Here is a 25,274-nt window from a genome sequence, read left to right on the forward strand (position 1 = left end):
TGACAGTGTTTATTAAATAAAACTTAATAGAAAAGTTGCTCTTTATGTGTCGTTCTCTTGAGCTAAAAAAAGCTTTTTTCTTACTATGAAAGCTTTTTTATTTTGTTGAAAAAAAGCCGGTTCATACAGATGCCAGATCATTTTAAATTATCCCTATAAGGGGGAAATGTTCGGTATCTGAAGTCTTTTCACCCCTATTGCCAATAGAAGTGAAAATATTGTTCTTTTGAAATTAGGGTTCTATAGCTGATACGAAAAGTCGACTTTTCAACTTTTCGACTTTTTTCATTTAATTAAAAGTCGACTTTTAGACTTTTCGAAATACTCATATTTGATAAATAGTCGAATTTTTCCGACTTTTTTTGATTTTTCGACTTTTTTCCACTTATCGATTTTTTCGACTTTTTTACTATTTTCGACTTTTTTCCGACTATTTTTTGACTTTTTAGAGTTTTTGACTTTTTTTACACTTTTTCAAAATTTTCGACTATTTTTGACTTGTTTCTACAATTTTCGAGTTTTCGACTTTTTTCGACTTTATTCGACTTTTTGACTTTTTTCGACTTTTATTAACAAAGTCGACATTTCGTCTTTTTACAGACGATAGTCGAGTTATAGACTTTTTTGGAACAAAAGAGTCGACTTTGACTTTTCGACAAAAAGTCGATTCGATTATAGAAACCTACTTTTAAAATTTTCATTTCCCTCGAAGGTAAAATTACTATCATGAACTTGTTGTGAACAATTCATTCACAATAGTTGATTTTGTATGGAACAGCTGTTCTATGTTTACAAAGTTCTATCAACAAATTTCACAACAAGGGTTTTTTTTCCACGAAAAATGTGAAAAAGGAACATATTTCACGTGATGAAATGATAATTGGCGATAAGGCTGTTTATGTCTTGTTAATGGAAAGGATCATACTAGTACTTAGTTAAAATCCTTAACCTGACAAACGCAAAACCATTCGACGCACAAAAGCTGTACCAAAAATATGGGTGATAGAATCCCAAAAGGCGTCTTGGAATAATGAAACTGAGGTAGAACCACGAAGAACCTATGGAGTGACACTGATGATAGCAAAACGAAAAATCTCAAATGAGCAAGTCTGAATTAGTATGATGTTACGTATTATGGGTGGACATTTAGGATTACGAGCACATCTATGCAAAATTGGTCGTGCGGATTCAGGCGTATGTAGAGCATGCGGAGAATACATTGAAACTCTGGAGCACTTTATTTACCACTGCCAGTTAGATCCAAGTATCTTGGAAATGATGTTATTCCGATAATAACATTCCTGACTAACACTGATTGTAAGATTATTAGGAATTTCGTTCAGGAAACTTAGTTTAAAAACAATGAAAAACAATTCATTCAGTTCCCTTTTTTCATAATAAGGAGCGCATTACCAGCCCAATAGTGGTGTATTTCTTCTAATTTGATGTAGTATACATTCTCCTATCAAGCTAACTTAAAGATTTTTTTTTTTTTTTGAAAAATAATTGCTTTTTGTAGATTTTTTTATAAAAAAATTTCCATGGATTGTCTATAGAAAATTTTTGTTCTCTATACGATTTTCTATTGAAAAGTTTTGCTCTCAATAGATTTTCTATAGATATTTAGAAATCAATAGATTTTCTCTAGAAAATTTTTGCTCTCTAAATTTTTGCTTACTATAGAATATTTTTGCTCTCAATAGATTTAAAAAAAATATATAAAAATTTTTTTTTATAAATTTTCTATAGAACATAGTTTTTTGTCCATGGATTTTTATTCTTTATAAATTTTCTAAAGAACATATTTTGCTCTGCATAGATTTTAGTTAAATTTTTAATCTCAATAGATTTTTTCTCTTAATAGATTTTCTATAAAAAATTATTGCTCTCAATAGATTTTCTATAAAAATGTTTTGCTCTCAATAGATTTTCAATAGAAAATGTTTATTCTCAATATATATTCTGTAGAACATATTTTGCTCTAGATTTTCTTTAAAAAAATTTTGTTCTCAATAGATTTTCTATAGAAATCAGCAGATTTACTACAGAACAAATTTGCTCCCTATAGATTTTCTTTAAAAAAAATTGACCTCAAAGATTTTGTACAGAAAATTTCGGCTCTCAGTAGATTTTTTAACTTATTTCCCCACAAAAAAATCTACAAATCTTTGGTCTTAAATTCCCATGAAACTCTGTATAATCAAATATTTTTCTAAACATCTGGCAGCCTCTTTATACTAGTTGTTTACTAAATATTCCAAAAATACAACAAAAACCCCTATCTAAAGAGACAAACAAAGTAATCTCTCACTATTTATTAAGAGGGGGAAGAGAAAGAGAGATTACAGCAGACATCATCATAAACAATGAGAAGAAAAAAGCTACTACTGAACTTTAGACTATTCGATCAACTAAGTGGGAGCAGTTGGTTTAGGATTTGTTCATAATAAATTGGAATATTTAGAAAAAAAGATAAAGAAAATTGAAAAATCTAGTGTAAGATGTCGAAATTGGTTAAATATTATTTTGATTTAATGTCTCAACCCTCTCGGGCTCTATGGATAGCCTTAAAAATGGGTAATGTACCCTTTGAAGAGTGCCCGGTGGCCTTAAGAAAAAGTGAGTTTATTAACTTTTATAATCAAATAGTAAACAGTATAGAAAAGTCTACAGTTTTATTCCATTAAATTAGAGGAACAACTTTCGGAGGAATATAGAAAAATTAATCGTTTCCAAAAGGTACCAGCTTTAGTAGATGGTGATTTTCATCTCTCAGAATCGGTGGCTATGATCAGGTACATATGTTTTTAACCCAATTGTGTTTTATTAATAGTTTGCTTTTATTAATATTTTTGGGTAAATTTTATTTACTAAAGATATTTAGCCGATAAAGGTTTATTTAGCCCTGACCTTTATCCCAAAGATTTGCAAAATCGTGCCCGTGTTGATGAGTTTTTGGAATGGCAACATTTGACCGTACGTGCTGGCTGTGGTATGTACTTTATGCGCTGTTGGCTTTTACCCCAGAATGGTTTAGCTCATATGCCTTCTCAGGAGCGTATTGATAGATTGATTAAAGAAATGGAAAACAATCTTAAATTGGTAGAGAAAATCTGGCTAAAAGATGCCGATTATGTTAGTGGTAAAAAATTGACGGTGGCCGATTTGATGGGGGCCTGTGAAATAGAGCAAACTAGTGAGTAGTTAAGGAGTTTTTATTTAATATTAAACAGTTTCATTTCGAAATAAAAAATTCATTACAGAACTTTGCAAATATGATGTTTCGAAAAAGTTTCCCAAAGTAACAGATTGGTTGGCGAGAGTACGCGAAGAAACGAATCCCCACTATGATGAAGCTCACAAGTTTATTTACAAAAAGTCGGGCTTGTAAATATGAAGATAAAAGCTTTACATATTATTTAAGAGACTTAAAAATTTGTTAAACAAATTACTTTTTTTTAACAAAAATGTATTTCTTAATTTTTAATTTAATTTTGTTTTATATTTTATTTTTGTGTTTTTCAAAAAAACTACATATCTGTTTGAAAAATTTAGTTTTTAATAAAGAAATTTGTTAAAATTTACTGAAATATATTAATTTCTTTTAGTTTACTGTAAATTTCATACAAATCTTAAGTCTCCCCTAACTATCCTACGTTCCCACATTCGTTACTTTTTGAACCGCATCATCATCATGGGTATTCAAAAACATTTCAAATTCGTGTTGTTCTCACATTAACTATATAAAAAACAGCTGATTGTATAAATCTAGATACCTCTTTGGACTTGAGAGATTACTAAAGCTTTCTTTTTATTACTATGAAAGCTGTTTTAGTATATTGCTCATCTTCCATCATGAGAATGGAACTGATGCGATGAATTGTGTGAACAATTGAGAAAGTCTCCATATATTGGAGATTAGTACTAATTTAGTATGCCTTCTTTGCTTCGGGGAAGTTCCTCGGTGCTGTTGCCATCTCAACAAAATATATTGATACATGCTACGCGACTATTTGTCGTGGCAATCATTGAAATTATTGACTTTGGAATTCCTACTTCCTTTGTCACATTATTGGTTCATAAAAGAGATATCCTGATCCATTTGTTGAGCATTTCGGACTACCAAATACGTCTCTATGTGCTGTGGTTGCAAACAAAAGTGATGTTTTTACATCTCGGAAGTTAAGCAAAGGGGCAGCAATGGTCTGAGATTAAATAGCTCGAGTACTTCAGCAAAGTGCTTGTACATGGACCGGTCAAATCCATGTACAAAAATTGCCACCTGAGTTCTTCATTGAAGGATAAAGAGGCGATGGTAGACCGCTGTCAAGCCTACTCAGTGGATGAAAATGAAAAGGGCATCATGACAGGTACTCAAGTAAAACTCTCGACATTCATTGTCCATCATCCGTCCTCCGGGGGCATATTGCCTTTATGACAATACCCATCTTGGTGTTATTTCAATACCATTACCTCTAGACTAGTGATGTCATTTTACTCCTCGGGCATGATTTCACATGGGTTCAACAAGAGAACCACATAATCTGGTACTACAGGTTTCTAGTTACCAGCAGGACTATGTCCTAGCTGCTCATTTGTTTGAGGTTCATTCGGGATCCACATATTTGCTGTGGTTTAAACCCAAATTCGTAGGAAGAGTCTTGTAAAAGATTAATGTAGAGTAAAATCTATATTTCGGGATAAGTTCGATGCTGTTGGCGATCTGTTCCATGACAACAAATACTCACAGAGGAGTGACTGTGGGACTAAGCGTTATAAATGAGTTGTGATGTTAAATGCCAGCCTGTATACGTAGAATGTGTGTGTCGGATGTTGATCTCTATGAGTTTGTCGGATGAATGATGGATTCGTACTTTGGTTTACCGCTTACGTCTTTACTTGGTGTTGCAAACTCATCCCAGAAGTTAAGCAACGGGGCAACAATTTGCATCGACTAGAAAACTCAAGTTTGAGTGTGTCGGATGTTGTTCTCTATGAGTTTGTCGGATGAATGATGGATTCGTACTTCGGTCTACAACTTACGTCTTTAGTTAATGTTGCAAACTCAATCGGGAGTTCAGCAATGGGGCAACAATAGTCAGAGACTAGAAAGCTCAAGCAATTGAGGAAAGTGGACCACAATGAGCGTAATGAAATCACTTCAAATTCGAAATGGGATTAAACTATATAATAAAGTCACTTTCGATCGCTAGGGAATTCTGTGACATTCTCCTATATATTAAAATATAATCATTTTAGGATTTTCTAAATATATTAATTATTTTTATTAAAAATCTTTGTATAATTTGTCATTTTGTTAAAAAAAACGTATCTCCATCCCAATTGTACAATTTAATCAATATCTAATTTTCTAAAGGAACCCTCAATACCAAACAATGATTCCGAATTGACAGGTCGGCCAGGTCTTAGTTTTTCATTAGAACAATATTGAACTTCTTCATCGAAATAGGATTTGTAATCCAAAAGTTTCTTTTCCCACGTATTGATAACATCCTGAACAGTACCATTACTGCCGCCATATTCAGCTGGCAAACACTCTTGAGGTATATAATCGTATAAGGACTCATATTTGGAATGAATGTGGAACTGAAAAAGAAAATAAATTATTAAATAAAAAAGTTAAGTGTAATTAAGAGGTAAAACTTACTCTTTGCTTTATTTTCTCACTCATTAAACTCTTAGCTATAGAGAGTAATTTTTCCGTGCCCGAGGGAGCATTAACAAAGTGAAAACCTTTGGGTCTATAGGGCCAGGCTTTGTCACCTAAAACCGCTAGTTTTTTCACTAGAACAGCATCAAATTGAAATATATGACCCGCTGCTACACCCTTGAGATCTATAACTTCTAAAAAGCCCATAACCATGGCATTGTCATCTTCACGAAATTGTATTTCACCCAACATGGTGCCAACTTTAACTACTTCAGTTAAACTGAATTTATCGGTATCGTAAAGACCATAACGGGAAATGTGTATGCGAGGACCATCTTCACTTAAAGGTTTAGGCAGACGTAATAAACAGCTGTTGTAGAAGAGTTAAAGGAAATTAGTATTAAGCAAGAAGTTTTAAAGGAAACATAAAGAAAAAGTTTAGGAAATTGTTTGTAATTTCGGCCGATATGAAATTTTTAGCTTTTAGGTTATATTTTAACTAAATTTTAACTTTGATTACTAATAACACTTTTAGGTTATTAATTATCAGATAAGAATATAGTTTATTTTCATTATTGTGTTCCACCTACCCTTGTCTCAATATAGCAATAGCTTTATCATCTACAAAACGATTTTTATATAATTCAGGCACCGCATTTCGCATAGCATAAAAGCTATCAATCTTCTGTTTAGCCTTTTCCAAACTATATTTACAGCCACGCAAGAAGGCCACCAATAATTGATCATCTGTGCGTGCTTTTAAATGGGGTTGTTTTTGGATCCATTCACGTAATGCTTTGATATCGTCATCGATGCGTTCGGGTTTCTCACCCAACTCCTCTTGGGCTTTTAACGCTAATTTAGCTGATAAAGGGCGAATTTTTGACATTCTTTATCTGGAAATATTTGAAAAATTAAATAAACAATTTTTATTGATGACTTCTTTTAGTCATCAGTACTTTTATGGGCTACTGTTTGTTCTAAACTAGAAAATATGTCACCCTCATTGTTACAAAAATTTTAATGTTAAATAATTATTTATTTTATTTTTTCTGAAACTGCATTAGTTGTCGGTTTTTTATATATATATATAAATATATTTAATTAACCATTCACCTGGTTGAATGGTTGGTTTCGGGCTGATTACTGTTTTTTTTTATTATATTTATGTCAATTTGATAAGAAATTTGTCTATATGATAAATAAACATACCTTAAAAATAATGATAAGGACAAATAATGAATCTATTATCTATTTCATTTTCTGTTACACTAAAAATTAGAAATAAATGTTTTACGTGTGTATTTGGTAATCACCTACTCCATGCGCAAAAAAAGGTTTGGCTGTTCCCGATTTTCAAAAAAACTAATCACAATTTCAAACTGATTAACTCAACATATTCACTTCAAAGTTATGACTTGAAAATCGTACGATAGATCCCTGAGAACCCACGATTCATTATACTTTAACATAATTGAAATCAATATTTTCTATCTTTAAGTTTAAAACTATTTAAGATTTGATATTTGCGCTCGATATTAATGACATATGACAACGATAGATATTTCACTCAAATTTTATTTTATTCACTTATGTTCTTTAAGTATTAAGAAAATTTTATAGATATCGGCCTACATTTCATTCTTACAAGACTTTGAATGAGTTCAAATCAAAATTTTTTTAAGTGTACAATTTTATTACTATATCTTTACCAGTCTTTATTAAATATCTATAATATCAATGATAACTAAATATAAAAAAATCAATATATAATAACATCGCTAATAACACCTATAAAATAATACACATAAAATATATGACGTTTTCCAATTAAAATTTGTCTAGTACAGTTTAATAGGATTCTAGAAAGTTGTTGGCCAAAACAAAAGTATGATTTCTGATTGTAGTAAGAGTTAAGTTTAACAAGACCTCTCTAGCAAGGAAGCTATTGGCTCTATATAGAAATGTTGTTCTACAACGATAGTTCTGTTCTGTTTTAGTTCTGTTCTAGTTCAGTTCTAGTTCAGTTCTAGTTCAGTTCTAGTTCAGTTCTAGTTCAGTTCTAGTTCAGTTCTAGTTCAGTTCTAGTTCAGTTCTAGTTCAGTTCTAGTTCAGTTCTAGTTCAGTTCTAGTTCAGTTCTAGTTCAGTTCCAAATCGTTGAGAATTTATTCAAATCCAAGTTTTTTTTAATAGATTTCTTTACACTTTATCAAAAAAGTATTAGAACGTGGTAGCCACTTATCATTTGTTATGGATTATAATCAAGGTGATTTTCAATTAATTTTCACTTTAATTATCATTACATTTTAAAATTTATAGATGTTTAAAACTCGAAGAAGCCAAAGTTCAATATAATATAACCCAAAAATACTATAAGATTAGATCAGTTAACACCTTGATGTAATCTAATAGTTAAGAAAATTTTCAAAGGTCTTTAAAAGTTAAAGTTCTTTAATAAAATTTGATGAAGTTTTTTAAATAAATGATTCACTTTTAGTATTATATATTTAACAGGTATTAATTACTTAAATTATAATTTAAAAGTTAATTTGCGTACTTTTTATTTTTTTATTGATAAAATGTATTTTTTTATAATTTCTTGTTATTACGTTTAAATATTAGATTTTTTTGGTTGTTATATTTTATTTTATTATTTTATTGTTTTAATATTTTAATTAACGTTGAAAAAATGCACAACAAACACCTCGCTTAGCAGGTGCACAACTGATTATTGATGGCAAGATGTTTGACTGAAAGTTCCTAAATAAAATTCGGCACATTCGGCACCTTACTACTCATTTTCACTCATAATTTACTTTAACGTCTGTATGTACATATGTATACACTTCGGTTTCTAAGTCAGTCATACACATTCATATATAGTAACTATGTATGTATGTTTATATGACCATATAATGAACTTACAATTTAGTTTATTATCTTTGTTCTTTTTATAGCAATAAACAAAAAGGAGGTGATATTGAATTGAATTTGTCCTTCCGTTTGTAACATTATGTGTCTTAGATTAAATATTTGTTAATACTTGAAACGTTTGTCCGTCCGTTAATCGAGAGTCTAGTATATAGCCTTGTCTATAGTCTAACCTCGAGTTGAGCCTTTAATCTGATCTATAGCCTAGTCCAATCTAGTCTATAGTCTAGTCTATAGTCTAATCTATAGTCCAGTCTATAGTCTAGTCTATAGTCTAGTCTATAGTCTAGTCTATAGTCTAGTCTATAGTCTAGTCTATAGGTTCTAGTTCTGTTCTAGTTCAGTTCTAGTTCAAGTTCAGTTCTAGTTCAGTTCTAGTTTAGTTCTAGTTTAGTTCTAGTTTAGTTCTAGTTCAGGTCTAGTTCAGTTCTAGTTCAGTTCTAGTTCAGTTCTAGTTCAGTTCTAGTTCAGTTCTAGTTCAGTTCTAGTTCAGTTCTAGTTCTAGTTCAGTTCTAGTTCAGTTCTAGTTCAGTTCTAGTTCAGTTCTAGTTCAGTTCTAGTTCAGTTCTAGTTCAGTTCTAGTTCAGTTCTAGTTCAGTTCTAGTTCAGTTCTAGTTCAGTTCTAGTTCAGTTCTAGTTCAGTTCTAGTTCAGTTCTAGTTCAGTTTTAGTTCAGTTTTAGTTCAGTTCAAGTTCAGTTCTAGTTCAGTTCTAGTTCAGTTCTAGTTCAGTTCTAGGTCAGTTCTAGTTCAGTTCTAGTTCAGTTCTAGTTCAGTTCTAGTTCAGTTCTAGTTCAGTTCTAGTTCAATTCTAGTTCAATTCAAGTTCAGTTCTAGTTCAATTCTAGATCAATTCTAGTTCAGTTCTAGTTTAGTTCTAGTTCAGTTCTAGTTCAGTTCTAGTTCAGTTCTAGTTCAGTTCTAGTTCAGTTCTAGTTCAGTTCTAGTTCAGTTCTAGTTCAGTTCTAGTTCAGTTCTAGTTCAGTTCTAGTTCAGTTCTAGTTCAGTTCTAGTTCAGTTCTAGTTCAGTTCTAGTTCTGTTCTAGTTCTGTTCTAGTTCTGTTCTAGTTCTGTTGTAGTTCTGTTCTAGTTCTGTTCTAGTTCTGTTCTAGTTCTGTTCTAGTTCTATTCTAGTTCTGTTCTAGTTCTGTTCTAGTTCTGTTCTAGTTCTGTTCTAGTTCTGTTCTAGTACTGTTCTAGTTCTGTTCTAGTTCTGTTCTAGTTCTGTTCTAGTTCTGTTCTAGTTCTGTTCTAGTTCTGTTCTAGTTCTGTTCTAGTTCTGTTCTAGTTCTGTTCTAGTTCTGTTCTAGTTCTGTTCTAGTTCTGTTCTAGTTCTGTTCTAGTTCTGTTCTAGTTCAGTTCTAGTTCAGTTCTAGTTCAGTTCTAGTTCAGTTCTAGTTCAGTTCTAGTTCAGTTCTAGTTCAGTTCTAGTTCTGTTCTAGTTCTGTTCTAGTTCTGTTCTAGTTCTGTTCTAGTTCTGTTCTAGTTCTGTTGTAGTTCTGTTCTAGTTCTGTTCTAGTTCTGTTCTAGTTCTGTTCTAGTTCTATTCTAGTTCTGTTCTAGTTCTGTTCTAGTTCTGTTCTAGTTCTGTTCTAGTTCTGTTATAGTTCTGTTCTAGTTCAGTTCTAGTTCAGTTCTAGTTCAGTTCTAGTTCAGTTCTAGTTCTGTTCTAGTTCAGTTCTAGTTCAAGTTCAGTTCTAGTTCAGTTCTAGTTTAGTTCTAGTTTAGTTCTAGTTTAGTTCTAGTTCAGGTCTAGTTCAGTTCTAGTTCAGTTCTAGTTCAGTTCTAGTTCAGTTCTAGTTCAGTTCTAGTTCAGTTCTAGTTCAGTTCTAGTTCTAGTTCAGTTCTAGTTCAGTTCTAGTTCAGTTCTAGTTCAGTTCTAGTTCAGTTCTAGTTCAGTTCTAGTTCAGTTCTATTTCAGTTCTAGTTCAGTTCTAGTTCTAGTTCAGTTCTAGTTCAGTTCCAAATCGTTGAGAATTTATTCAAATCCAAGTTTTTTTTAATAGATTTCTTTACACTTTATCAAAAAAGTATTAGAACGTGGTAGCCACTTATCATTTGTTATGGATTATAATCAAGGTGATTTTCAATTAATTTTCACTTTAATTATCATTACATTTTAAAATTTATAGATGTTTAAAACTCGAAGAAGCCAAAGTTCAATATAATATAACCCAAAAATACTATAAGATTAGATCAGTTAACACCTTGATGTAATCTAATAGTTAAGAAAATTTTCAAAGGTCTTTAAAAGTTAAAGTTCTTTAATAAAATTTGATGAAGTTTTTTAAATAAATGATTCACTTTTAGTATTATATATTTAACAGGTATTAATTACTTAAATTATAATTTAAAAGTTAATTTGCGTACTTTTTATTTTTTTTATTGATAAAATGTATTTTTTTATAATTTCTTGTTATTACGTTTAAATATTAGATTTTTTTGGTTGTTATATTTTATTTTATTATTTTATTGTTTTAATATTTTAATTAACGTTGAAAAAATGCACAACAAACACCTCGCTTAGCAGGTGCACAACTGATTATTGATGGCAAGATGTTTGACTGAAAGTTCCTAAATAAAATTCGGCACATTCGGCACCTTACTACTCATTTTCACTCATAATTTACTTTAACGTCTGTATGTACATATGTATACACTTCGGTTTCTAAGTCAGTCATACACATTCATATATAGTAACTATGTATGTATGTTTATATGACCATATAATGAACTTACAATTTAGTTTATTATCTTTGTTCTTTTTATAGCAATAAACAAAAAGGAGGTGATATTGAATTGAATTTGTCCTTCCGTTTGTAACATTATGTGTCTTAGATTAAATATTTGTTAATACTTGAAACGTTTGTCCGTCCGTTAATCGAGAGTCTAGTATATAGCCTTGTCTATAGTCTAACCTCGAGTTGAGCCTTTAATCTGATCTATAGCCTAGTCCAATCTAGTCTATAGTCTAGTCTATAGTCTAATCTATAGTCCAGTCTATAGTCTAGTCTATAGTCTAGTCTATAGTCTAGTCTATAGTCTAGTCTATAGTCTAGTCTATAGTCTAGTCTATAGTCTAGTCTATAGTCTAGTCTATAGTCTAGTCTATAGTCTAGTCTATAGTCTAGTCTATAGTCTAGTCTATAGTCTAGTCTATAGTCTAGTCTATAGTCTAGTCTATAGTCTAGTCTATAGTCTAGTCTATAGTCTAGTCTATAGTCTAGTCTATAGTCTAGTCTATAGTCTAGTCTATAGTCTAGTCTATAGTCTAGTCTATAGTCTAGTCTATAGTCTAGTCTATAGTCTAGTCTATAGTCTAGTCTATAGTCTAGTCTATAGTCTAGTCTATAGTCTAGTCTATAGTCTAGTCTATAGTCTAGTCTATAGTCTAGTCTATAGTCTAGTCTATAGTCTAGTCTATAGTCTAGTCTATAGTCTAGTCTATAGTCTAGTTCATAGTCTAGTCTATAGTCTAGTTCATAGTCTATTCTATAGTCTAGTCTATAGTCTAGTCTATAATCTAGTATATAATCTAGTCTGTAGTCTAGTCTATAGTCTAGTCTATAGTCTAGTCTATAATCTAGTCTGTAGTCTAGTCCATAGTCTAGTCTATAGTCTAGTGTATATTCTAATATATAGTCTAGTCTATAGTCTATTGTCTAGTCTATAGTCTAGTCTATAGTCTAGTCTATAGTCTAGTCTATAGTCTAGTCTATAGTCTAGTCTATAGTCTAGTCTATAGTCTAGTCTATAGTCTAGTCTATAGTCTAGTCTATAGTCTATTGTCTAGTCTATAGTCTAGTCTATAGTCTAGTCTATAGTCTAGTCTATAGTCTAGTCTATAGTCTAGTCTATAGTCTAGTCTATAGTCTAGTCTATAGTCTAGTCTATAGTCTAGTCTATAGTCTAGTCTATAGTCTAGTCTTTAGTCTAGTCTATAGTCTAGTCTTTAGTCTAGTCTATAGTCTTGTCTATAGTGTTTTTATATTTTTCTGCAGGGTATATACATTTCGTTACTGCCGCCATTAAATGTCATATTTGTTCGTTACCTTATTATTATTATTATTTTTTATATTTATGTATAAAATATCATAACAATTACTTGTTGTTTGTTGCACATATAGTTTAACAAATTTATAGCATTTGTTATATAGTATTAGAAATATGTACATACGTGTATGTATTACGTCGAAGAATATAAAGATAACACTTTAACTAACAACTGTTTTTTGAGTTTAAAAAATTTTGATAAGTTAGCCCTGCCATATCTGAAGATTAAAAGTTTGATTCATAAAACTATAAATATGTAGCTGCAAATTGCATTCAAATAAGTTTCAATAAAAATTCAAAAATTTATCGCCTAGAGTACAATACAAAAATTTTGATTAGATAATATTTTAAAGGGGAATTTAATTTGTTGTAGTTGTCACAAATTTTAATTTCTTGAGAACTAGATGTACGGCATTTTACTATTTTTGCGAGTAAAATTTGTAAAAATTCATAAATAGATAACAATTTTCCTATTGTCATAACTTAATTAAGATTTAAGGAATAATAATTTTATTTTTTGTTGAATCACTTAGTGTGTTTAACAAAATTTAAATTTATATTTGTTTAACCGCTGTTCTGAAAGAATGTTGCCATATATCTTAAATTATTGTTATGAAATTGGGTAACTTTGTATGTAGTGTTGCTCACTAGGGGAAGAAAAGATTAAATTTTTAAAGTACTTTAGTTCTTATTTAATTCGAACTGTATTAAACTAGAACTGAACTAGAACTGAACTAGAACTGAACTAGAACTGAACTAGAACTGAACTAGAACTGAACTAGAACTGAACTAGAACTGAACTAGAACTGAACTAGAACTGAACTAGAACTGAACTAGAACTGAACTAGAACTGAACTAGAACTGAACTAGAACTGACTAGAACTGAACTAGAACTGAACTAGAACTGAACTAGAACTGAACTAGAACTGAACTAGAACTGAACTAGAACTGAACTAGAACTGAACTAGAACTGAACTAGAACTGAACTAGAACTGAACTAGAACTGAACTAGAACTGAACTAGAACTGAACTAGAACTGAACTAGAACTGAACTAGAACTAACTTGAACTGAACTAGAACTGAACTAGAACTGAACTAGAACTGAACTAGAACTGAACTAGAACTGAACTAGAACTGAACTAGAACTGAACTAGAACTGAACTAGAACTGAACTAGAACTGAACTAGAACTGAACTAGAACTGAACTAGAACTGAACTAGAACTGAACTAGACTGAACTAGAACTGAACTAGAACTGAACTAGAACTGAACTAGAACTGAACTAGAACTGAACTAGAACTGAACTAGAACTTAACTAGAACTGAACTAGAACAGAACTTGAACTGAACTAGAACTAAACTAGAACTGAACTAGAACTGAACTAGAACTGAACTAGAACTGAACTAGAACTGAACTAGAACTGAACTAGAACTGAACTAGAACTGAACTAGAACTGAACTAGAACTGAACTAGAACTGAACTAGAACTGAACTAGAACTGAACTAGAACTGAACTAGAACTGAACTAGAACTGAACTAGAACTGAACTAGAACTGAACTAGAACTGAACTAGAACTGAACTAGAACTGAACTAGAACTGAACTAGAACTGAACTAGAACTGAACTATAACTGAACTAGAACTGAACTAGAACTGAACTAGAACTGAACTAGAACTGAACTAGAACTGAACTAGAACTGAACTAGAACTGAACTAGAACTGAACTAGAACTGAACTAGAACTGAACTAGAACTGAACTAGAACTGAACTAGAACTGAACTAGAACTGAACTAGAACTGAACTAGAACTGAACTAGAACTAGAGCTGAACTAGAACTAGAGCTGAACTAGAACTGAACTAGAATTGAACTAGAACTAAACTAGAACTGAACTAGAACTGAACTAGAACTGAACTAGAACTGATAAATATTATCTCGACTATAATTCGGCTACAATATCCGTCTTTAATATCGACTATATTTTCGTCGATACTGTTCTCTGTAAATTTGATTAAAATAAAAAGATTCGTTAAACAATTTTCAAATTTCACATTTTATTCAGTCCACATTTAATTTCCTAAACGAACCCTCCATACCAAATAGATTATCGAAATCGATAGGTTTACCCGGTCTCAATTGTTCATCTGTACCATATTTAGCATCCTCTATGAAATAATCTCTATAGGATAAAAATTTCTGTTCCCATTCGGCAAGAATTTCCGGTATAGAACCGTTTTCACCACCATATTCTTTGGGTAAATATTTCAAGGGAATCTTTTCATACATTTTCTCAATATTCGAACCATAAATGGTCATCTGTAAAGAAATATATAAGAAAGAGAAAATAAATATTATTTTCTATAAAACTTACTCTATTCAGTTGTTTCTCCGACATCATAGGTTTGAATATATTAAATACGGACTCAAAAATAGAAGGAGCATTTATTATGTGTGAAGCTTTGGGCCTTAAAGGCATAGCTTCCTCAGAATATACTGTGATCTTTTTCATAACACTGGGTGTCGCTTGAAAGAAATGTTCTTTGGACCAATCTTTTAAATCGGCTATATGTACAAAACCATTAACAATGGCATAGTCATCTTCCCACATGAGTATTTCATTAAAAGCCTGACCCACACGCATTATATCCATAAAATCATATTTATGAGGATCATAAATACCATTACGTACTAGCATTATTCTGGGTCCAGTTTCATTTAAGGGTGTGGGTAATACTACACCAAAACTGTTGTTAAATAAAATTTGAATTTAATATTTTTAAAAATCAAATTGTTAGTTAATGCGATGTTACCCCATTTTAAGAATTTCCCTGATTTTGACTTCATCCACATCTCTTAAGGCAAACATTTCGGGATATTTCGATCTTAGCATATAGTATTTATCAATTTTCGATTTAGTCTTCTCCAAACTATATTTACAGCCCCGTAGAAATGCCACCAGAAATTGATCATCTGTGCGAGCCTTCAAATGGGGCTGTTGTTCTATCCAGGTTTTTAATGTTTGCAGATCGGCTTCGATACGACTAGGATCTTCATTTAATTCCTCAATAGCGACTTTTTGCAGGCAAGGTGGTAAAGGACGTATATTAGGCATGTTGTTTGTATTGATATTGGTTCTTGATTCTTGATATCTTTACGTTTTGACAACTTTTAGCGAAATGTTAAGTTAAAGACTGAATTGTTTGATAATGAAGCGGTATAAACAATTTTATACCCACAAATAAATAGATGTCTATAAAAATACAAATATATTGATAAGGTAATTCTTAAACAAATATAAGAAAGTAAAAATTAGTTTGCAGAGACTTTTAAAGGAGTTACAGATTCCATCTGAATCGGGGAAGCTAAATTCTTTCATCAAGGTTGCGAAATCAAGATATGTTATACCTAACATACTGAAAACTTAACTTTTTAAACTTACAAATGATAAACTTGAATAAAAGTGCTTTAATTAAAGATTTTGTTAGTTAATTAATTCAATTAAAATGTTCATCATTTCTATGCAAAACATTGCTAAAATGCGGCTGAAACTGGAAAAAATTCAATAACCGATTTTTTTAGTTTCTTTAAAACGATTTTTAAACAAAATTTGAAATCTAAAGCAAAAATTGTGAAAGTCCTAACAAACTAAAAGTCTGCAAGTCATCTTTTATTTAAACAAAAAAAGTATTGTTTAGATAAAAATTTATTTAATTGGTACAAATCGAAATTTCAGTTAGTTTTTGTTATTCTAAATAATCTTATCAATATTTTCATAATATCATATCGAAATAAAACGATTGTGTTTAAACAGTAAAATTCTTTATCAATATTCACGTTTTCACATATACAACGGTTGAAACGAAAAATACAGTTTAAACCCCATCAGCAAACGATAAATTATAGTTAAAGAGTTTAAATCGGAAAACAAACAGAACCATGTCCAAAATAAGACCTTTACCGCCGGCATTACAAAACATAGCCATTGAGGAACTTAACGAAGATCCTACGCGTATTGATGCTGACATTGAGGCATTACGGACATGGATACAACAGCAACCGCATTTGCGTGCACGCACAGATGATCAGTTTTTGGTGGCCTTTTTGAGGGGCTGTAAGTATAGTCTGGAAAAGGCCAAATCGAAAATTGATAAGTTTTATACTTTGCGCACCAAATATCCAGAACTCTTTACCCTCAAAGGTATGGATGATGAGAAAATAAAGGAGTATATACGTTTGGGTGTAGCAGTAGCCTTACCCACACCGCTTAATGAAAACGGTCCTCGCATAATGTTAATGCGCAGTGGAGCTTATAGTCCTAGTGAATATGAATTTATGGAAATCATGCGTGTCTATCAGGCTGGCTGTGAAATATCTTTGTTGGAAGATGACAACACCATTGTTAGTGGCTATAGCCACATAATGGATTTGACCAATTGGACGAAAGAGCATTTTTTCCAAATGAATTTCAGTGTTATGAAAAAGTTTACCGTATTTTCGGAGGAAGCAGTTCCCTTAAGACCAAAACATTTTATAGCCATTAATGCTCCCTCCATATTTGAGAGCTTTTATAATCTGGTTAAGCCCATGATGTCGGAAAAACAAAATAAAAGAGTAAGCTTTTTTTCTGACTTAATATTAAAATGGAATTCGCCATAATAGTAAATTACAATTTCAGAGTGTTATCTATGGTAGCAATTATGAGAAAATGTATGAAACCATACCTTTAAAATATCTGCCCAAAGAATATGGTGGTGAAAATGGTTCGATACCCGAATTGATTGCGGATTTTGAGAAGAAATTTATGGAGTATAGAGAATATTTCAGGGAAAGTGAGACCAATTATGGCACCGACGAAAGCTTAAGACCGGGTAAACCTATTGATTTTGAAAGTCTTTTTGGTATGGAGGGTTCATTTAGGAAATTAAATGTAGATTAAGTAAATATTTTAATAAAAAATTTAACTTGAAAGTGTTTTTAAAATATATAGTCTATAGATTAGACTATAGACTAGTTTATAGAAGACACTATATACTAGTCTAGAGAACCGACTATAGACTAAAGTATAGACTAGAATATAGACTAGAATAAAGACTAGATTAGAATAGATTAAACACTTGAAAATTGAATAGAATATATACTAGATTATAGACCAGTCTATAGTATAGCCTATATACTAGACTATAGACTAGATTATAGACTAGATTATAGACTAGACTATATATTAGACTATTGATTGGATTATAGACTAGATTATGGCGAAGACCATAGTCTAGACTATAGATTAGATCATAGACTAGACCATAGACTAGACTATAGACTAGACCATAGACTAGACTATAGACTTGACTCTACACTAGACTATGGACAAGACCATAGTCTAGACTATAGACTAGACCATAGACTAAACCATAGTCTAGAGTATAGACTTGACTATAGACTAGACTGTAGACTAGACCATAGACTAGACCATAGACATAGACTATAGACTATAGACTAGACCATAGACTAGACTGTAGACTAGACTATAGACTAGATCATAGACTAGACCATAGACATAGACTATAGACTAGACTATAGACTAGACTATAGACTAGACTATAGACTAGACTATAGACTAGACTATAGACTAGACTATAGACTAGACTATAGACTAGACTATAGACTAGACCATAGACTAGACCATAGACTAGACTATAGACTAGTCTATAGACTAGACTATAGACTAGACTAGACTATAGACTAGACTATAAACTAGGCTATAGACTAGACCATATACCAGAATGCAGTCTATATTACAGACTAGACTATAGACCACACTATAGAGAAGATTTAGATTCACTTCTTCACTTAAAATTCACATTTTCACTTAAAATCTTTTTTTTTTCGCTAAAATCTCATTTTTATTAAAAGTAAAATTTTTCGCAAAAATTTCAATTTTCTCTAAAAATCTGAATTTTTACAAAAACTCTGATATTTCTTTAAAAATAACTTTCACTGAAAATCAGAATCTTCATTTAAAATTAGAATTTTCACAAAACCTCAGATTTTTCTCCGCAAGTTAGCTTCCAAAAAGATCAGAATTTTTACAAAAACTTGAATTTTTCACCAAAATAAGATATTTCACTAAAACTTAAATTTTACACCATAATATGAATTTTCACTAAAAATCGGAATTTTTGCTACAATCTAAAATTTTCACTTCTAATTAAATTTATAATTAAAAGTTTGATTTTTCAACAAAAACTGGTTTTTCACTAAAAATCGAATATTCACTAAAAATCAATATTTTTTACTAAAAATCTAATTTTTCATTAAAATAAAATTTTTCACTAAAAAACCAATATTCTACTAAAAATCAAAATTTTCACTAAAAATCAGATTTTTCACTAAAAATTAGATTTTTCACTAAAAATCAGATTTTTCACTAAAAATCAGATTTTTCACCAAAAATCAGATTTTTCACTAAAAATCAAAATTTTTAATAAAAGTCTAATATTCACTAAAAGTCCATCTTTTAAGAAAATAAATTTATTACATGAATACATTTTCGCAAAAAATCAAATTTTCCCCTAAAATTATTAAATTCTTATTGTTTTATGTTTTATTTAAGTTTTAAAATTAACGGTTTTTAATATAAAACTTAAAAAAAGCTTTTCTATTTACCAAAAACTTTTTTAATGACTGTCAAATTTTTCAACTCTACAACATATGTTTTGATTTCTTTCATTGTATGACATTCTTCATTTTGAGTGAGAAACGAAAATAATTCTAGTTATTCGCTAGACGTTTGGCAAAACGTTTGCAAATTTTCTACTGAATTTTTAAAAAAAGTTATTTAATTAAATAAAAAACAAAAATATGTTGCGTTTATTGAAAAACACAAGTGTTTTAAAAAATTCTGCTAGAGTATTGGCAAACAATGTGGCTGCCGCAAACTTTGCCTCTATGCCAGAGCCAAAAACTAATCCAGAAATTCTTTATACTGGGGTAAGTTGTTTTATACATATGTAATTGCTTAAGTAATAAAATTATTAATTAGCATTTATAAAATGTTTATAAAGCAGATAAAAAAGCACTTAATTTTAAAAAGTTGAGCCAGCTTTTTGTCTATGACCTTGAAGTATTTTAAAATCATTCCATAGTTTGCTGATACAATAATGATTTGCTAAAAAAATTTAGGTTTTTTGTTGTTGTTTTGTTTGTGGTGCAAAAAAAAGCCGGCAATAACAAAATGTTTTAATTGTTTGGGAAAGAATAGAAAAATATCTAAAAACCGGTGTGTGTTGCGCATAACTCTATCAGCAATTTTCTCTTTATCAGCGTTTCTAGGGCTGTGACTCAAAGAAAGGCGATGATAATACATAGTTGTTTGTTTTTGTTTCTGAACAATTTTGTTGTTTCAATTTAAAATTTTATTAAATGCCGGCTGTATAGTCACTAGCTGAAACGTAATTTATTGTTTACCTACCTATTTTTGAATCTAATCAATTTTAAAGATCTTTAAAAGCTTTTTGTAAAAAAATGCACTGTAATGTATTTTAATATTGTTTATATTTATTTATAGGAATACACAAATATTATTTGTTTATTTATATTCAGAATTATTTTTATAAGGCAATAATACACAGTATACATATTCATATGTACATAAGTCTAGCTTTAGGGCGTTAGCTTTAAATTAGCGTTTATCTGTGAGCTTAGACTGTACTATAGATTAGAATATAGACTAGACTATAGCTATACTATAGACAAGAGTATAGAGTAGACTATAGACTAGAGTATAAACAAGACGATAGTCCTGGCCATAAACTAGATTTACGACTAGACTAGACGACAGACTAGACTGTAGACTAAACTGTAGACTAGACAATAGACTAGACTATAGACTAGACTATAGACTATAAGCAAGACTATAGACTAGACTGTAAACTAGACTATAGACTAGACTATAGACTAGACTATAGACTAGACTATAGACTAGACTATAGACTAGACTATAGACTAGACTATAGACTAGACTATAGACTAGACTATAGACTAGACTATAGACTAGACTATAGACTAGACTATAGACTAGACTATAGACTAGACTATAGACTAGACTATAGACTAGACTATAGACTAGACTATAGACTAGATTATAGACTTGACTATTGACTGGAGTATATACTTGACCATGGACTGGAGTATAGACTAGACTATAGACTAGACTATAAACTGGACTGTATAGTAGAATATAGAATAGACTATATACTAGACTACAGACTACAATATTGACAAGACTGTAGACTCGATTATAAACTAGACTACAGACTTGACTATAAACTAGATTAGTAGTTTTATTGCAGAGAGATAATAGAATAGACTAAACATTATTCGCAACAATAAACTTGGAAAAATGGTCAAGAAATTCTTCAAGGTCATATAGTACACCAAGCGATTAAAAATTTCATCCAATTTAAAAACTATTAATTTATATAAATATCCTTTTAAAAGCTTTTCATCAACAACGAATGGCACAAAAGTAAATCGGGTAAAACTTTTGAGACCATAAATCCCACCACCGAAAAGGCCATAGCTGAGATACAATGTGCCGGTAAAGAAGATGTAGATTTGGCCGTTAAGGCAGCCAGAGATGCTTTTAAGTAAGTTGTAACTAAGTTTAAAGAAAAACAGCTCTAAATGTCTCTCTAAAAACAGACTAGGTTCTCCCTGGCGTCGCATGGATGCTTCGCATAGAGGTGAATTATTAAATCGTTTGGCTGATCTATTGGAACGTGATCGTGTCTATATGGCGGTAGGTTTAAGATTTTTCATGCTTTTAGAAGTGAAATTAAAAAGATCTTTTGTTGTTCTTAGAGTTTGGAAACTTTGGACAATGGTAAGCCTTATGCCATGTCTTATAACGTTGACTTGCCTATGTCTATCAAGAATTTGCGTTATTTTGCTGGTTGGGCTGATAAGAATCATGGTAAAACCATACCCATGGATGGTGATTTTATGGCCTATACCCGCCATGAACCAGTAGGTGTTTGCGCTCAAATCATACCCTGGAATTTTCCCATTCTAATGATGGCCTGGAAATTGGGCCCCGCTTTGGCTACAGGCAATTGTATTGTTTTGAAACCGGCCGAACAAACCAGTTTGACTGCTTTGTATTTCGCTCAATTGGTTAAGGAAGCTGGCTTCCCTGAGGGTGTTGTCAATGTTTTGCCTGGTTTTGGTGATACTGGTGCTGCTTTGTCCAATCATTTGGATGTTGATAAGGTGGCTTTCACCGGCTCCACTGAGGTGGGTAAATTGATTCAACAAGCCTCGGGTAAAACCAATTTGAAACGTGTTACCTTGGAATTGGGTGGCAAGAGTCCCAATATTGTTTTGGCCGATACTGATATGGATTATGCTGTCGAGACTTCCCACTTTGGTTTATTCTTTAACATGGGTCAATGCTGTTGTGCTGGTTCACGCACCTTTGTTGAAGATAAAATCTATGATGAGTTCGTTGAGCGCAGTGCTGAACGTGCCAAGAAGCGTACAGTAGGCAATCCCTTTGATTTGAATGTCGAACAGGGTCCTCAGGTTAATGAAGAACAAATGCAAAAGATTTTGGGTTTGATTGATACCGGCAAAAAGCAAGGCGCCAAATTGGTAGCTGGTGGCAATCGTCCTCAAGGTTTACCCGGCTATTTCGTTGAGCCCACCGTCTTTGCCGATGTCAACGATAACATGACCATTGCCAAAGAAGAAATCTTTGGTCCTGTCCAACAAATCATACGTTTTAAGAAATTGGATGAAGTTATTGAAAGAGCTAACAATTCCGATTATGGTTTGGCTGCCGCTGTATTCTCTAAGGATATCGATAAGGTTAACTATATTGTACAGGGACTAAGAGCCGGTACCGTGTGGGTTAACACCTATAATGCCCTCTGTGCTCAGGTACCATTCGGCGGCTATAAAATGTCTGGCCATGGTCGTGAAAATGGTGAATATGCTTTACAAAACTATACTGAAGTTAAGAGTGTTATTGTTAAGTTGGCCCAAAAGAACTCATAAGTGGTTTCTTTTTTTTATGTTCTTTATTATTCTAAGTTGCATGTTATTTCCGAAAGTATATTAAAAGTTTAAAAATAAAATGTTTCTTTTTTTTGTACAAGAATTTTGTGTTTTTTTTTATACCCTTCACCTTCCGTTTGTAATTTCTATAATATAATTTTCCGACCCTATAAAGTACATATATTCTGGATTCTTATAGATAGCGGATTCGATTAAGCCATGTCCGTCCGTCTGTCTGTTGAAATCAGTTTTTTACAGGTCCCCAGATATCGGCGAGATCCGAATCTTCAATAATTCAGTTAGACATGCTTTCGAGAAGATCGCTATTTAAAATCAGCAAAATCGTTCTATAAATAACGGAGATATGAGCAAAAAAAAAAAAGGTGAAGGGTATAACAAGAACAAGGAGATAAAGCAGTAATACGTTGGTAATACAGCTCATATTTGCTTAAGGGTGGTAATACAGTTTGACGGTGGTATTACAGTACAACGGTTAATATTTCTTTCTGCTAAAGTTTATATTTGTTTGAGTGTATGTTATGTGTGACATGTGTGCAGAGATACAAAATAAATAAAAACTGTTTTTTTTTAAACATACTTGGTGAAGGGTAAATAAGATTCGGCACAGCCGAATATAGAAATATTACTTGTTTTAATCTACATTTAATTTACGAAATGTTCCATCTATACCAAAGACATCATCGTAATTGATGATCTTGTCCACACGTAGTTTTTCTTCTACTCTGTAGTTGTGATCATCTAGGAAATAATCTTGTTGTTTGCTAAAATTTTCCTTTATCTCCTTGGTTAATTCCTCTATAGAACCATTTTCACCACCCAATTCTTGGGGTAAATATTTTTGAGGAATGTGTTCGTATAAAGATGATAAATTGCTTCCATGAGCGAACATCTGAAACGACAAGAAATAAAATTGAATATAGGCTAAACTATAGTCTAATCTATAGTCTAGTCTATGGTCAAACCTACCCTCTCTTGCTGTTTCAACGGCATCAAAGGCTTCAACATATTAAAAACCTTTTCATAACTTGATGGCATATTGATGACGCAAAGGTATTGCATCTTCAGCAAATGTAGACATTTTCTTAACCACAGTTGGAGTCATTTGTAGCATATGGGCCGCGCTATACTCAGACATATCCAATACTTGAACATAACCACAAACTACACAATAGTCATCTTCAAGCATGCACAACTCCTGCAGAGCATTTGCAACACACATAACATCAGCAAATGAAAACTTATCGGTGGGATAGTGACCGGTACGTATGTAGAGTATACGAGGACCAGTGCCATTCAAAGGTATGGGCAATGATAGACCAATACTGAAAATATTTCAAGAATAAAAATTTTCACATTCTATCCCTATTTACTTACCCCAATTCAACAAGTTCTCTAATTTTTGTTTTCTCCATATTATGTATGGTATAAAAATCGGGATATTTGGTTTTTAACGTATAAAAACGATCGATTTTTATTTTAGCCTTTTCCAAACTGTGTTTACAGCCTCTTAGGAAACTGATTAAAAACTGATCATCAGTTCTAGCTTTCAAGTGTGGCTGTTTTTCAATCCATTCTTTAAATTTTGCTAAATCTTGCTGTAGCCTTTCCGGTTGTTCATTCAGTTCCTGACAAGCAATTTTTTGTAATTTCTCGGTCAGAGGTCTAACGGTGGACATGTCTGTTTTCAGTAATCACCTTAACAATTTTAATTTTTTTAACAATTAAAATAACTTTTAAGAAACTATTGTGTACATTTGATTTTTATTAAAGATTAGATTATTTTTAAAAAGGGCATAGTTTATTCTTTAGTTAGAAATAGCTTGCATTTATTAATTTTATAAATATTATATTTTTATTGATAATTTCTTTGCTTTGCTTATATCAGACTTTCGTTAAAGAAATCTTTTTTCTAAGTTGCAATATTGCAATAATTTTATATATTTTTTTACAATTAATTTGCACTCAAATACCAATAATCGTTTATTGTTTAAAGCTAGTCGCTTTGCTCATCACACTTATGAACTTGCACCTGGGCGGGGTGTGAAGATAAAGTTATATTTGTTTATCTATCCTATGCCCTAAGTCGGAAAATATACTCAAAACTCGTTTACGAGTGTTTCAACAACAAAACAATTGAATATGTTTAGCTATTCGAGGGTTACTACTTATGTTTTGAGAACAGACAATTGATCAGAATATAGATTAGAGTCTAGTCACCAGACTATTAAATACAATATAGCCGAGACTATAGAGAGTAAACTAAATACTAGACTATAGAATAGACTATAGACTAGACTATAGATTAGGCTATATACTAGAATATAGAGTAGACTAAACTATAGACTAAACTATATACTAGATTATATACTAGTCTATAGACTAGACTATACCCCTGACTATAGACTAGACTAGACTAGACTAGACTACAGACAAGACTATAGACTAGACTACAGACAAGACTATATACTAGACTATAGACTAGACTATATACTATACTATAGACTAGACTATAGACTAGACTATAGACTAGACTATAGACTAGACTATAGAC

At 31.5% G+C, this 25,274-nt stretch overlaps 7 protein-coding genes across 8 annotated transcripts in view; 4 read left to right on the forward strand and 3 right to left on the reverse strand.

Annotated features, from left to right (window-relative positions):
• The window catches only part of LOC124420985, a 139,494-nt gene that overhangs the window by 15,607 nt on the left and 98,613 nt on the right, over positions 1-25,274 (forward strand). The window lies entirely within an intron of this gene.
• On the forward strand, positions 2,396-3,492 carry LOC111678318 (glutathione S-transferase theta-1). Its single transcript, XM_023439628.2, has 4 exons — positions 2,396-2,619; positions 2,693-2,795; positions 2,877-3,196; positions 3,264-3,492. Exons 1-4 carry the CDS (start codon positions 2,502-2,504, stop codon positions 3,389-3,391), a joined length of 669 nt encoding a protein of 222 aa, XP_023295396.2. The 5' UTR covers positions 2,396-2,501; the 3' UTR covers positions 3,392-3,492.
• LOC111678317 (alpha-tocopherol transfer protein-like) lies at positions 5,262-8,401 on the reverse strand. 2 transcript variants are annotated; one of them, XM_023439627.2, is made up of 4 exons: positions 8,230-8,401; positions 6,262-6,567; positions 5,669-6,041; positions 5,262-5,607 (listed from the first exon to the last, which is right to left on the reverse strand). In XM_023439627.2, exons 2-4 carry the CDS (start codon positions 6,558-6,560, stop codon positions 5,353-5,355), a joined length of 927 nt encoding a protein of 308 aa, XP_023295395.2. In that variant the 5' UTR covers positions 6,561-6,567; positions 8,230-8,401; the 3' UTR covers positions 5,262-5,352. The 2 variants fall into 2 exon arrangements, with proteins under 2 accessions (XP_023295395.2, XP_023295394.2); XM_023439626.2 differs by lacking the exon at positions 8,230-8,401 and adding an exon at positions 6,631-6,726.
• LOC111678316 (alpha-tocopherol transfer protein-like) lies at positions 14,675-15,825 on the reverse strand. Its single transcript, XM_023439625.2, has 3 exons — positions 15,460-15,825; positions 15,021-15,393; positions 14,675-14,965 (listed from the first exon to the last, which is right to left on the reverse strand). The coding sequence occupies exons 1-3, from the start codon at positions 15,759-15,761 to the stop codon at positions 14,708-14,710; spliced, it is 933 nt and encodes a 310-aa protein (XP_023295393.1). The 5' UTR covers positions 15,762-15,825; the 3' UTR covers positions 14,675-14,707.
• LOC111678315 (alpha-tocopherol transfer protein-like) lies at positions 16,541-17,585 on the forward strand. Its single transcript, XM_023439624.2, has 2 exons — positions 16,541-17,260; positions 17,325-17,585. Exons 1-2 carry the CDS (start codon positions 16,586-16,588, stop codon positions 17,583-17,585), a joined length of 936 nt encoding a protein of 311 aa, XP_023295392.2. The 5' UTR covers positions 16,541-16,585.
• Positions 19,405-22,805, forward strand: LOC111678314 (aldehyde dehydrogenase, mitochondrial). Its single transcript, XM_023439623.2, has 4 exons — positions 19,405-19,636; positions 21,146-21,294; positions 21,350-21,446; positions 21,509-22,805. The coding sequence occupies exons 1-4, from the start codon at positions 19,508-19,510 to the stop codon at positions 22,700-22,702; spliced, it is 1,569 nt and encodes a 522-aa protein (XP_023295391.1). The 5' UTR covers positions 19,405-19,507; the 3' UTR covers positions 22,703-22,805.
• Positions 23,239-25,274, reverse strand: part of LOC111678310 — a 5,792-nt gene continuing 3,756 nt past the window's right edge. The window contains 4 exon segments of the mRNA XM_046955775.1: positions 23,239-23,612; positions 23,690-23,765; positions 23,767-24,045; positions 24,098-24,408. Of these exon segments, the coding sequence (XP_046811731.1) occupies positions 23,355-23,612; positions 23,690-23,765; positions 23,767-24,045; positions 24,098-24,408 (924 nt within the window). The 3' untranslated portion in view covers positions 23,239-23,354.

This window comes from Lucilia cuprina, chromosome 6, assembly GCF_022045245.1.
Source record: "Lucilia cuprina isolate Lc7/37 chromosome 6, ASM2204524v1, whole genome shotgun sequence".
NCBI lineage: Eukaryota > Metazoa > Arthropoda > Insecta > Diptera > Calliphoridae > Lucilia > Lucilia cuprina.